The sequence below is a fragment of the Crassostrea angulata genome, chromosome 6 (assembly GCF_025612915.1).
Source record: "Crassostrea angulata isolate pt1a10 chromosome 6, ASM2561291v2, whole genome shotgun sequence".
NCBI lineage: Eukaryota > Metazoa > Mollusca > Bivalvia > Ostreida > Ostreidae > Magallana > Magallana angulata.
In genome coordinates, this window is record NC_069116.1 from 50,463,480 (window position 1) to 50,479,008 (window position 15,529).

Consider the following 15,529-nt stretch of genomic DNA (forward strand, 5'->3'; position numbering starts at 1 on the left):
AAGTGGAATTAATAGCATTATTGTAGGCTTAAAGCTTGGTTATGTAAATGTCAACAATACGGTGTGTTGATGTATCTATTTCGTAAATGTCCGATATCATATCCAATACAAACCCGTGCACGCACGGGGCAAAGTCTAGTAATATCTGATTTTTAAGTTCTTAATCTACATGTTTATGGGCAAGGTTTTCTGTGCAGGTTATACCGTAAAGTTTTGTATATGATACACACTCGTGTATAATAGGCATCCCCCAAAGTTTGCCAAAAAAGGAAAAAACCAAAACAAAGGTGCTATGTATAATACGCACCAAACAAATGTCGAAATTAACGGCCTTCAGTTTCCAAATAACTATCTATGTTAAATGATTATTTTGAAACCCAAGCGCAATTACTGAAATTTCGTGATCAGAACTTGGCCCAAGCGATATTAGAGTCAAAGTTTCACCCCCCCCCCCAAAAAAAAAAAAATTGATAGAGCATACAATGTGAGAGTGGAAATTAAATGGACGGAGGGGAAAAAATAACAAATGAACTTCATATTAATATATTGTTATCAATCAACCGAAATATAATATTTTCTTACTGAACAATAAGTAAACGCTGAACGAATGGTGAGCACAAGGTGAATGCTTTCTGAACTCACGGTGAGCACTTAGTGAACGCTGAGCGCGAACGGAGAGGAGCGAAGTGCACAAGGGGTAGAATGGGAAAGTAGTAAGTTTCAGGGACTGTATCACCATGATGTTAGAATATCCACCAAGCGGTTTATGACAATTTGAGGTTGCGACGACATTTTTCAATTTTGAAATAATAAGTGCTGTTTTATTACTGCTTGATAGTTTCAAGTGTAATTCTTTACAAGAAATGGAAGGAGGTAATTATTTTGCATCACAAAACGACATGGGAAACTGTACATGTTATTAAATGCATACATCTATAATGACTTTTCAAAAAATCAAATGCAAACTAATACATGTACTATACACATTTCTTTTCGAATTCTTGTATATATCAAGTTTATGTCGCGATCATTTCCTGTGTATAATGATTCACCAACACAGTTTTCACACTATTCATGTCGCCAAGACAAAAGAAAAAGAGAGAGCGTTTTAGTCATAATTTTATCAATAGAGTACTTAACAGGTATTTAAAATTTAAAATATACTAAATTAGATATTTACTATTCAAAAATTTACGATCCATAAGAGAGTAGTGAACATTGTGATTGAATCCAGCATGCAGTTTCAGTCTGAGTCCATGTGCTACACCTGACATTCGAACCAGTCAGCGATCTGCATCGGGTGCTCCCTTCATAATAAGGGGAAACAGTTTCGTTCTTTTATTTTTTTTTTCAAGTAAAGAAAAATGAAGTATGTATAACATGAGGCTCATGGACCTGATGAATGACCGAATTGTAGCTTTTGCAAGGTATATTCATGTGCAATATAATTAGAGGGATAATGAAATAATTTTTATATTCCGGATTGTTTGATCCAATAAACTTTCTAAATCAAAAACAAGTGAAAAGCTGTCAATGTGACGGCAAACCGGGTTTTCTTTTATGTGAACTATATCCATAATCCATGTCAACCCTTAATTGAAAAACACTACCTATCCAGAAAAAAGGAGTACCCTATATGCATTATTCTGCAAGAAAATGACTTCAAGTTCAACAACTTGTATTTTTTCATAAATAACTTAAACTCAAAATCCAAGAAATATACACATTTCTGATATATGTACGAAATTGATCTGCAAAAGAACAACGTACTACCTTGAAAACTGTAGGAGGAGTTATCCATAAGGGTACACATTTAGCAGCCGCCTGCTCGCCCGCCCGTCCGCTCGACCGCCCGCCCACCATTTTCATCATTTCAACAACCGAATTTTTTCTTTTAAAACCCGGTGTAAAATTAATAAAAAGTTGTAACTGTATTGTGAATTAATCTTGAGATGATGTACAACAATATTCTTACCTGTATTGTCATCACCATGTTGAAAATACTCTCTAAGATCTAAAAATAAGAAATTAATTTACAAGGCATCTTTGTATCATATAGAACCACCACTCTATTAAACCTGAACCAAGATTACATTTTAACGCAAAATATTTTCCAAAATCCAACGTTTTTGTTACTAAATACTGAATCATTGAAAAGTTCTATATTTTATCTTATTTCTAGTGCATTTTCAATAACAAAGTGTTTGAGGCTGGTATCACAGAGACTAGCAATAAAAGGTAATAAATGAGCATAATGGTTTAGTATATTTTCTTAATAAATATAAATTTAAAATGTGATGATCTGTGAAATGTCAACAACTTACATAGCTTGATGAAGAAACACACACACTATTCCTTTCATCATATTCATTTATCATGGTACACATAGCTTTAAGAGCTCTTGGACATTATCGTCATAAATTATGTGCGGGCATGTTAGCTAAACGTCAAAGAATTTTAGGAAAAGTTTAACCATACATTAACCCATTTGTGCCAAATGGTCAACTTATTAATTTTTTAAACTTTTCTTTGTTCAAGCTAATGTTAATCTAAAGAATGAAGATGGTGTTTAAAAGCTAAATGATAGATTAAATACTCCTCCCGAAACATCAATTGTACTAATAGCATTTCAATTAAACATGTAAATACTTGTTATCCTCTGCTGGACTTTATCTTTGAATCCAAATTGGTTTCTGACATAGAAAACCACCATAACCACTACCACAATAATCAGAATGATCACCACTGCTACAGCCACTCCAACCCCAGTGCCAGAACCATTGCCTTCCGATCTGAAAAGTAAAGAAAACAATCATATAAAAAACAAGCATTCTAATTATAAATAGTTACTCAATAAATATTCATTACAAATTATCAGATCCATCTGAAAATAAGAACAATTTTTCTAGGTATATATGATCATCTTTTAATACGAACTAACTCGAACGGCATACCTTTAAAAATAAACAATTTCTCTGATTTATTTACTGACTTCTTTATCAAGAGTGTAGTCTAACGTAATATTCAAGGCTTAATTGACTGTGAATGTTGGCTTAAAAAGATCAGTGATAAAGCTACAAAGTAAAAATACAGGAACCAATTGTTTGATTCCCAGTCCAGTTATTGCGTTTTTCACTTATGTACTGAATTTAAAGAACCCCCTTTCTTATTCAAAATATAACTACACTATAAATTCTTATATCTAATGCCATAATAGCTAGCCCCAACTTCTGCACAGACTAAAAGATAAAGACATTAATGATCACCCTACAAAAATATACCAATCTATTAATTGATTAATAAACAAAATGTACTGGTTGATAAAAACATATGTTTAAAAGCAACACTCAAAATGTGAACTATGTTACAAGTAATATCAAAATAATATTTTGTAAATAAGCTCAATTTCTGCAAAAATATTTTGTGGGGCTGGGGTGGATATAAGGTTGATGACACCTTCCCTATGCATTTTAACCAAACACTCAGTGTATATGCTGGATGCACAGTTGTAGGATTATTTTTAAGAAGTAACGCATATTAACTGTATAGGCAAATAGATTCGCTCCCTTACACTACATAAACCAATTTTTGTTACTAATATCCATGTACTAAGATTGTCTGCTAAATATCTTGGAGAAGATTTCAAAAGATTGCAATTTAAAAAAAAAAGTTTATATCCCAAACGTAAAATGAAGAGGGTTGGGGGTTATAAGCTTAATAAGAAAAAAATCAAGATGTTTAAATGTTAACAGACGACAGATGAAACAGACAGCACTATATTCACTCAAATTCAATAACATAAATTTTTTTTACCACACCCCATGCATGTTATCACTGTCTTACCCATCTTTTATTAGAGAGCCATTCCTACAAATCAAAATATAAAATTCATAGAATTATTACTTTAAAAGCTTAATAAAATACAAAGTATTTAAGTTGACTTTTTTTCTAGAAATTCCTTACAGTCGTGTACACATCATGTTTTATTTTGAATATCTTAAGATAAATGAAAATTATCGATTAATGTTAAGCATACCTCCTCCTCGCCTATAAAAATTCAGTTCGGGGTTGTTTGAATAAAATTGTTTGTTTTCAGTTTGTTTATAGAAATTTGATACGGGACAAGTTGTTTATATGACTTTAATGGAATTTCAATTAAAAAGGCGTCAACTTCCCTAAGGGTATACATCAGGGGAGAGGCGTGTGCGTAGGGGGGGGGGGGGGTCATGCCCTCAAGCACATGTGGAAGGTTACATATTGAAATAAATTGTGATTGGTATGAAAAGGAATTCTTATAGCGCCAAAAAAAGTTCATATCGGAATGATTAAAATGATAATTGTAATATTGCAATAATATCTACATCATTTAAAAAAAAATGAGCACACTATTGTAAAATACATTTTTTATTCAACTGGTACAAACCTGATCAGACAATTGAGTTCAATGTTTATATATATATATATATATATATATATATATATATATATATATATATATATATATATATATATATATATATATATATATATATATATATATATACCTTGCGTCATCAATGGTGATTGTTGGGGTAGTTTTTTGTCCCAGGGTTGTTGTTCTTTAAGAAAAGATTATTTACTGTTACAGTAGTATATTAATAACAATCATTCATTTAATTACTATTTTAGCAAATTCCAACCAATTTTCCAGTCACTTTGAATTAAATGATTTAAGTAAACGTTTAATGTCATAAAAATAATTTTTAAAAAATTAAATAAAACATTCACCTTACTATTATGTTTCTATCAATAAATAATCATAAGTAAATGACCAAACAAATTTACTTACATCCCATAAAAATTTTCATAACAAATTTTGTCTGAAAAGAAAAAAAACCCAATTATTTACAGCATTAAAAGATCTAATTTCTGAACTTTACTCATTCCATTTGTTTCTTTCATTTTAATATATTGAAGACTAAATTTATATCCTGGTATCCATTTCAAAGGAGCTTTACAAAACAAAATATACGTAAAAAATTTCAAAGCACATTCATTTAAAATATTTAGGATGCTTTTAAACATGTTTAGCTTCCCTGACCGAAAACAATTTTACAACATTTTTTTTTAATCTATCTATCTACAAAAGAAATCCCAAAGTGTAGCTCCGCCCTACCCGAGGAATTATGATTAGAATAAACATTAATCTACATTACCTAAGCTTGCTTTTCTTAAAGTTTCAACTTTTTTGGCCAAATGTTTAGAGAAGTAGATTTTCCAAGAGGTCTTTCTATCTATTTCAATTCTCATTGTGACCTGACCATACTTACTTATATCATAATTATAAACAAACTTGAATCACCTAAAATGTAACCATACCCTACCTTAGGAATCATAATTTGAGCTAACTTAAAAAAAAACAATTTAAATACTTCACCAAAAGTTTCAACATTTTTATAGCCATATGGTTTTGAATTATTGGTAAAAATTCACCCGTTATTCTTCTGGGGTTCGTGATTTTAACAAATTCTTTACTCCTTAAGATACTTTCACTTTTCATTCTTTTTAGTTAAATGGTTTAGGAGAAAAAGATTTTTAAAGACGATTCTCTATTTATTCCTATGTAAAAATTACACACCTCTTTGTGATCTGACCTTGCTTCCGAGGATCATGATTTGAAAAAAAAATTAATCTACTCTGATATTGCTTCCACGCAGCTTTTAGATGTAGGAAAAGCGTCATAGTAAACGTTTCTAAGGAAAACAATTTCATAACTTACGTACATTCACCTGAAGAAGGATGTAAATCCAGAAAGCGCTAGTGAATTAAAAACTTTGGATCTGTTCATTTTCTTTTTCTTTTTTGATTATTTATACTGTGTGATATCACCTTTCACTCATTTTGACCGTCAAAAAAATCGTGAAATGGTAAAGACCATAATATATATATATATATATATATATATGTGTGTGTGTGTGTGTGTGTGTGTGTGTGTGTGTGTGTGTGTGTTATGGTTTCAACGTTTACAATGCTTAAGTCAGGCATTTTTGATATGCAACTAAAATTTAAGTGTCATTTGTTGAGTTATAAGCGAGAGCTCACAATTCTTTACTAGGTACAGAAAACAATTTTTTACATTTTGAATGCTGAAGTAAAAAGTCGAAATATTAGACCCTAAATGAATGTGTTAATTGTTAGAAACTGTTTATTCATGATTAGAATGAATAAGAAGATTCATTTGACAAATCAGCTTGAAAAAGATTTTTACTGGTATATTGAACCTATGTAAACAAAAACAGGACACGAGCCTTGTTTACATAACAAAGAATTGTGAGCTCTGTATCATGCTTTTAAACTGATGACTGACTCTCAAATTTCATTTGTAAAGCACTGTAAATGATAAAAAACTGAAAATTGAACGTGACCATGCCCATTTAAGCAAATGATTGATATGCTTAGTCAAGTACCAATATCGATTATTGAACACATCATATTTAGTCAGAAATTTTATCTCAGAAATCAATACCAGGATGTCGCTACATATATAAAATATCAGAAGTTGTAGCATTGAAAAAATTTAGAAAAAATATATATCTTAAGCTCACTTGCATTCATATTTATTTCCCAGTTTTAAAAAGTATGTTTATTCTCAAAATTTTATTAGCCAAATTTTTTTTTTAAATATCGAAGTTACAAAGGTGGTTAAAAAGACATCCACGGGAAAAAAAACCCATTTTACCCGTACAAATGACCAAAATATAAACGAGTACTTTTATTTCTATACCTGATAAAATGTACAATTAGTTGTTACATGTTAATTTACATATACAAAGAGTCGATCATGACATTGTTTATTGTTTATTTGTATCTCAATAATATTTTATCCACATAGTACAAAAGAATTGCGAAACAAACTTACATCGCCACAAATCGGAGGGAAGATACAAATCTTTGGGGCATCCTGTGTCAGCCTTACAATCCACAGAGTCCATGTTATGAGTCTGCGCATTCAGTATTACACATTCGTCTGTAAAAAGAAAACATACACCAGGAAATAGTATGGTAATCCAGACATCTCTCTGCATTTTCTGCTAAGAGGCCCTTATTAAAACATTTTTGACATATCATTGGCATAGGTTTTGATTAGGTAATTAAGGGTTCTGGCCAGCTAGAGCTCTAGATACCTGTGATATTGGTTCCAGAACAAAAATATCAGTTCCGACCAATTTGGAGTATCGATACTATCGCGTTGAACTCCGAATGATATAATTTCCTCTCTGTAAAAAGTTATGAACATGGTTTCCCTTGTGTGGAAAAACTGACCTGGTATAGAATGTTTCACTATCCGGTTTACAGACAACATTACGTTAATGTTTTGTCTATATGTTAGCGTGTATGTATTTTTTCTTATTTTAAAATTTATTGCAAAAAACTGTAAAGATATCAAACTAAAAACAATATTTGATAATTTTTAGAATTGGTCATTTTAAAAAAAGTATATGAAAGTAATATTCCATGAAATGAATTGCCCTTACATCAATTTTATTTCAACACCTTGGATATCACTTATTTTTATCTTGAACTTTTTGTCATATATTTTATGATAGTACCGACGTTTTAAAAATAATTGAATTTTCCATTATATTTTTTCTGAAATGTCACCGTCTTTAACTAGAATTAAGGAACATGGGGAATATGCTGAGGCGTATGCTCACAAAAGGCCACAACCTTATCATTGGTAGGTTTCAAATGACAATCCCGCATTAAGTATTATAGGCGCATTGACTTCAAATACTTTTTATTCCTGTGGCTACATATCTTCGTATAATTTATCATGTCCGTGTACATAGAATAAAGAATTCCAATATTTTGTCTTAAAGTTCATTATTTGTACCCCCTCAACATGAGTATTAAAAAAAATGAAGATAACTTATTCTATTCATCAGTTAACTATAAAACTATAAAATGACTAAGTGCATGTGTTTAATTCATTATAACGCAATTATTTTTTTTCTTTACGTCAAAATGACTAGTTTTTCGAATTTAAACAAAGTAAGCTAAGATATAAAAATATTCACAACACAATTCATTAAAATCGAACATCTACATGTAATTCAACATACTTACGTTCCAAGATGTCATCGCTAACCGCTACACCATGGAATCGCATGTTTAAATCAATTTTTAAATAACAAACTCGATTTAGTATTGCATAACATAATTTAGTCTTGGCCATTTGGTGATCATCTTGAAAACTGAAGAAAGAAATTTTGTTTATTACCTTAAAGTGGGTTTTGGTATCATTCTTGGTAAAAATAAAAGAAAGATAGACATTTACCTGTTTAATCAGTAGACGTTTTTAAACAATTAGCGTGATGACCCGCTGTTAAAACAAGAGGCCCATGGGCCACAACGCTCACCTGAGGACCAATAGGTATGATAAAATCAGCTTAATGGAGTCTTAATACAAACAATCTGGACAATGTACAATAATACATGTAGATCCTGTATAAATAAAATCCATTCTTCCCGCTGGATATTCTTATGTTTATAATCATTAGTCCCTTTTCTAACAGGATGATTTTATAGTCATATCACATGTTGAGTATTGCAGTCCTCAAAAAGATCCTTTACAATTGTTTATATATGGGATATTAAGCTACATCAAACTCTGAACCGGGAGAGGGCGATCTAAGTTTTTGAACTTGTGTCCAATCCCTGTTGTAATTTTTGTACAATAAAAATATGTTCAAATCAAATCAAATCAAACCAAAGATTTACTATATATTCCAATGTAAAACTTTAACACCCCCCCATGTGGCCTCACCCTACCCCCAAGGATCATGATTTTCACAACTTTGAATCTAAACTGCCTGAGGATACTTCCACACAAGTTTCAGCTTTCCTGGCTGATTAGTTTATGAGTAGACGATTTTTAAAGATTTACTCTATATATTCCTATGTAAAACTTCGACCCCCCATTGTGGCCCCAACCTACATCCAGGGGTCATGAATTTCACAACTTTAAATTTACACTACCTGAGAATGCTTCCACACAAGTTTCAGCTTTCCTGGCTGATTAGTTTCTGAGAAGAATATTTTTAAAGATTTACTCTATATATTCCTATGTAAAAATTCGACCACCCCTATTGTGGCCCCACCCTACTCCCGAGGGTCATGATTTTCACTACTTTGAATTTACACTACCTGAGGATGCTTCCACACAAGTTTCAGATTTCCTGGTTGATTAGTTTCTGAGAAGAAGATTTTTAAAGATTTACTCTATATATTCCTATGTAAAACTTCAACCCTCATTGTGGCCCCACCCTACCCCTGGGAGCATGATTTTCACAACTTTAAATCTACACTACCTGAGGATGCTTCCCCGCAAGTTTCAGCTTTCCTGGCTGATTAGTTTTTGAGAAGAAGATTTTTAAAGATTTACTCTATATATTCCTTTGTAAAACTTCGACCACCCCATTGTGGCACCACCCTACATCCAGGGGTCATGAATTTCACAATTTTGAATTTACATTACCTGGGGATGCTTCCACACAAGTTTCAGATTTCCTGGCTGATTAGTTTCTGAGAAGAAGATTTTTAAAGATTTACTCTATATATTCCTTTGTAAAACTTCGACCACCCCATTGTGGCCCCACCCTACATCCAGGGGTTATGAATTTCACAACTTTGAATCTACACTACCTGAGGATGCTTCCACACAAGTTTCAGCTTTCCTGGCTGATTAGTTTCTGAGAAGATTTTTAATGATTTACTCTATATATTCCTATGTAAAACTTCGACCCCCCATTGTGGCCCCGCCCTACCCCTGGGGGGGTCATGATTTTCACAACTTTGAATTTACACTACCTGAGGATGCTTCCACACAAGTTTCAGCTTTCCTGGCTGATTAGTTTCTGAGAAGAAGATGTTTAAATATTTACTCTATATATTCCTATGTAAAACTTTGACCCCCCCCCCCCTCCACATTGTGGCCCCACCCTACCCCCGGGGGTCATGAATTTCACAACTTTGAATCTACACTACCTGAGGATGCTTCCACACAAGTTTCAGCTTTCCTGGCTTTCTGGTTCTTGAGAAGAAGATTTTTGAAAATTTCTCGAAATTTTTCATTAATTTCTAATTATCTCCCCTTGAAACCGAGTGTGGCCCTTAATTTTCACAACTTTGAATCCCCTTTGCCTAAGGATGATTTATGCCAAGTTTAGTTGAAATTGGCCCAGTAGGTCTTGAGAAGATGTTGAAAATGTGAAAAGTTTACGGACAGACGGACGACAGACAAAATGTGATCAGAATAGCTCACTTGAGCTTTCAGCTCAGGTGAGCTAAAAACTATAGTCTAAATATCCAATTTTATTAGCATTTTCTTTCTAAGTTAGCAAAACCATAATCTTAATATCGATTAAATTTGAATTCAAGTTTTGGCAATACTAAATGCAAATGATAACTTATGCTTAATAAATGTAATTATAATGGTTGTATGCCTCGGTTTCTTCCCCCATGTTCCTTATTGTTAGCATATTGTTGAAAATATTTCATTTGTTGATAAGCTTTGAAATAAAAAAAACACATTAAAGAAAAACATTAAAAAAACCCATCCAGATCGTTATAATCATAAAGTCTGTTGAAAAAAAAATATATATTTACAGATCAAAATTAGATGCTGAAAAACTTAGTGGTTCAGGTGAATAAAGGATATTCTTGTCAAAGAACCGAGAAACGCATAATTATAGAGCTAAAATTGTGTACTTATGTTTAAAGGTAAATTTTATACTCCGTTGGAGTAAAGGAGGGAACATTGGGTCAGGAATGATTATTCCTACGTGAAATTCTATGCTAGATAAGGCAATCTTTCCGGTCGAGGGGACTCTATCCGGGCCACTATTTCCTGTGGGAAAGTCTATATTGGGGTAGACCTTTGCTATAAAACCTAGTCATTATTACTGGCCGCAAGAAGGCGGTCGATGATGATAATAATATGAAAATAATAAAAAAAGTTGCAGTGCGTTTCTGCGGAGCTATTTTACACTTCTCATTCATTTAGAGGCTTTGGTATAGAAGAAAAGTCTGTTCATGTGAAGAAGACATCAAAACAAAGAGATTTTTATACCATTAATTTGTTTCTCTACGTTAAGAATTGAGAAGGGGGTTGTCTTGCTGGTAACTTTTAAAATATGTTGAAGAATGTATCATTGAAACAAATTGATACGGAGGACAAATATATTTCCCATAATCGAAGTACCATGCAGGCAATGCAAAGTACAGGTATTTTCCCATCCCGGCCCAAGGAAACAATGTTGGATAGACACTGGTTGATCCAAAAGTAATGTCTTATTATCGCTGTATATAATAATATATCAAAAATTTTATAACCAAAATTTTAAATCGAATTATAATGTCGTTGAGTAATAAGAGACATTAATATTTATAGCATGATATATATATGATATAACTGTGTGGTGAATTTGAGTCTTTTTTAAGGTGTTTAATTTTGGAATGTATTTCATGCTTCAGAATTTGAAAACGCTCCAAACAATATAATATTTGGAAACAGATATACTAGTAACAAAAACCTTTTTCTGTTTTTAAAAAGAGGCCAATTGGCCTTAACGGTCACCTGAATACTATAGCCCATACAAACACTTGTCGAATAAACATTTAATTAAGTTTCATTCTGGAGTAAAAAAAATTATAATCTTGTAATTATTACCACATCCCTGAATGAGATCTTTCAAAATCGGTCATGAAACCTAAACTATTAGCAAAAAAACAAAGATAATAATAGAGCACATGACAAGAGGGGTATGGAGCCATCTTGTACAATTGAGGATAAGAATATAAACGTTTCTTGAACTGGCTTAATTCTGCCCGAAACTGACCAAAAACTTTCCCAAAAGATATAAAGGCAATAAATATGAGATTCTACATGTTGTTTTGTTTGCAAACTATGCATACAAGAACATGACAATGCGTTTTAATTATCAAAACAGCTGTCGAACTATGCATTATTTTTGCCTTATTTTGAAGGTTTATAATATTTTGAATTCGGTATTTCTTATAGGTGTGTAGAAATAAAGAACATCATTAAAACATATATGGAATTTAATAGTATAAAGCCATATTGCCCCCCCCCCCCCTTAATAACCATGCATTCACCATATATTTTAACAATATGGCTATTTTGGCCCCGCCCTAGGGCCTTAACTCCTGACCCAGAGGTCATGATTTTCACAATTTAGGTAGACAACTTCATAGACATCATAGTTATGCATATAGTTTTTTGTCAAATGTATATTGGAGAAGAGATGAAGATTTACCTAGAGTCAATACACTTTTGCTTTACGGACATATTAGTCCATCCCAGAGCCATTACCACAACTGCAAATATTAAGTTATGGCTTACGTTCTAACGTTTGCCACCTAATTATATAAGTGGTTAATCAAACAGAACACAAACAGTCTCTGTATATTAAATGTACTATAAAGTTCAAAATTTTAAATGTGTTTCTTGTGAACTTCATACATATTTTCAAACTTGGTTCTGGTATTGATGTGTGAAAAATAATTGTTGGTGTAATTTTGAAATTTCATGTTGCGATATTCTTAAGGTGGCTTTTTTACATATGTACTAAATTTATAAAACTAAATATATTTTCTGCTATTTGAAGATATTGGTATCGAGTAGTATTGTTGCGTGAATACTAGGATGAGAAGAAGATTTCTGACAATTTTGCTTTTTTGCATATTTGGGCCCACCTGTGGCGCAATGGGGCTGGCAGATCCATGAATTTCACAATTTAGATTCCTCTTACCAAAGAGATGCGTCACACCAAAAAATGGAAATAATTGGTCATATAGTTTTGAAGAAGAAATTAAAAATGTAAAATTGTTAACGCACGACCGACGACGCATAACCCACTACGACGGACGAAAACAATAGCAATAGGTCACATGAGTTTACCCAGGTCCTCTAAAAACATAGGGAACGTTACCGTCTGTTTCGGATAACATCGCAGTATCATTTGTCTTTAGATCAAGTAATAAAGGCTGCACTTGCGAATTGTGATACGTTGCATTTATTTTTTACTTCGATCGATAGAAATCATTTGAAAATGTTATAGAATTGATATATCAACCTAAAAGTGAGAGCAAGTGAACAGGGTACCCTTAATGTTGTACCATTTTATAAAAGCATATACTAGAGTATCATGTTAAATAATAAATTAGAAAGTGGAACGTGATTCAGGCATGCAATCTCAAAATAACACTCAAAATAGTTTTAATTAATGAATATTTTTACAAGAAAATAACACAATAGAACATATTTACAAATTCTCCATTACTTTTATACCCACTCACTCTCGTTAAAAAACTAAATGCATAAATCTAAACCACAAAAATTAAATTCCCTTCTTGACAAAAACTAGACAGCTAAATAATCTTAAAGTATTAATGTTCAATTGTTAAACACACTTAGACAGTAACGTTAATATGATCAATGTTGCCAAACATGTTCACTAGAAACTTCTTATCCACGTCCACTAGCGAAAGTCCAACAAGTACATGTATCACTACAGGGTTCCACTTAGCCCAACAATCGACATCTATATACGGACGCCTGCGCTGATGGTTTAATAACGACTTCCACAAGTCCACCCTCATCACTATTTCTGGGACTAAAGTCATAAAGCTTATTGTGGTGTTGCGTGGTAGTGAAACACAGTCCTTCCAGATCCACTCATGTACTACCTCATGCTCATCGACCACTGTCACAACGCTACAAAGTCAATACTGATAAGTCAACTGTATCAATGTGTACCGCGTATATATACTCATATAGGCAATAACCATAGGCAACATTATTGTATGGATAAAGTATATACTATCTTACAGCTGTCTATTTTGATTCAAATAAATATACATGGTTTGTTTAAATCAATTATGAATATATCTTAATCAACTACCAGAAACTCACTTCCGTACAAAACATTCAATTGTTTAGAGAAACACAAATACAAAAGACACTTCAGTTATCGATAGAAATAAGAATGGCATATTTGAACTTTCTCTCCACTGTTACACCTGAGGTGTGTTCAGTAGAGCGAGAGCTCGCGAGCGCTCGCCAAAATTTGTGTTCCGTGTATAGGCGAGTTCTCGCGAGCACCCGCTATGTTAAACACAACACAGGTTAGTTTTGTGAACGGTGGCAAAATCATATATTTGTAAATAACTCAAACGACAAAGTTTTATATTATTTGCGAAATAGCAAGAATACATATCGAATGCACTGTATATTACTCACCAAGGTCTGTTTTCCGTGTCCGTGCTATGAAGTAAATCAAGCAGCTAAGTATATGCTGATAGAATATTCGTTCTCTTCTCTTGCATCACGACCGCACATTCGGGGAACAGTTTGATTCGACAAAATCACATAGGATCACGTGTTTATTTACTACCAGCCGGGTAGTATAGCGCCGCAAAGCTAGCTTGATATCTGTGATTGTTACAGATAGTCAGAAAACATTCGCTTGGAAAGAAAATTATTACGGTAAAGCTATGTTATATGCCATCAACTATTTTATACCATGACCTTTGAAGACCCATTGATAAAACTGATTGCACACTAAATAATCAAATATACTACTTCAACTATCACAAAAAGTAAAGAAGTTATAATTACTAAATGAAAAAATTATTAAAAATGTGAATAGAGCACAGAGGCCAATCTTTTATAAAGGATTAAATTACGCAGTTCTACAAGAACGCCTAGGGTCTAGAAATGACGTGGCTAACGTGCAGCGACTATCCTTACCTCACGCTCTGTAAAACATATTATCTTTAAAAGGATTATCATAATGCATCGATATTGTCAGATCTGAATTAAAATTAGTGTGTTTTTTAAAACACGAAATGTTGTCCCTTTGCCCCGATTAAATCGCGTCTGTGACATTAATTTTAGACAACCCTCGTACATGTGTACTTACTTTCTGGAATCCACCTTTGATAAGTGCAAATCTCTCCGTATCGACCCAATTTGTTTTCTATGGCTGAACATAAATAAACAAGGCTATCAACCAGACAGTTCTTTTCCTTCGATCTCATATCCCATTCAACAGCAGTTTTTGGGCAATCCGAAACTTCTACAAAATTTTGAGCGGCCAAGGTAAACGTAATAGTAACGATGAATACCGAGCATAAGAATAATGACGACATATCCTCGAGGAAAAAATTGTAGACGCAGCAAACAAACAACGATGAACGAACAAATTACTACAAGCCTTGTTATACTAAATTAAGATGAACTTTCAGTTTGAGTAATTGGCTAATACGGAAACCCTATAGTACCATAAGTAATAGCTTTCCAGAAATCTCGCCTGACTAATCAAAATTATTCCATAGAAGGCATGTATCAATTAGGCTTTGATTTAAAAAAATAATTTGATTTTAATTTTCGCTGGTGTTAATTACTTCATAAAAACAGAACGTATAGATTCAAGAAGCAGTAAAGGTATTTTTTATATAGTGCATA

General features: G+C 32.6%; 1 protein-coding gene across 1 annotated transcript; it reads right to left on the reverse strand.

The window, feature by feature from the left end:
- Positions 1-1,641: 1,641 nt before the first annotated feature.
- LOC128187593 (uncharacterized) lies at positions 1,642-15,266 on the reverse strand. The gene is made up of 7 exons (XM_052858008.1): positions 14,985-15,266; positions 6,899-7,006; positions 4,829-4,859; positions 4,545-4,598; positions 2,650-2,792; positions 1,931-2,014; positions 1,642-1,646 (listed from the first exon to the last, which is right to left on the reverse strand). The coding sequence occupies exons 1-7, from the start codon at positions 15,211-15,213 to the stop codon at positions 1,642-1,644; spliced, it is 654 nt and encodes a 217-aa protein (XP_052713968.1). The 5' UTR covers positions 15,214-15,266.
- Positions 15,267-15,529: the final 263 nt, after the last annotated feature.

What these genes read in the sequence shown, in the direction of transcription:
- LOC128187593 (XM_052858008.1), bottom strand. Translation starts at nt 15,213, where the DNA reads ATGTCGTCATTATTCTTATGCTCGGTATTCATCGTTACTATTACGTTT. An exon ending in TCAAAGGTGGATTCCAGAAA is followed by an intron (nt 7,007 to 14,984) that starts GTAAGTACACAT and finishes TTCTTTTTACAG; the next exon opens with ACGAATGTGTAATACTGAAT. An exon ending in AGTCCAGCAGAGGATAACAA is followed by an intron (nt 2,015 to 2,649) that starts GTATTTACATGT and finishes TCTTATTTTTAG; the next exon opens with ATCTTAGAGAGTATTTTCAA.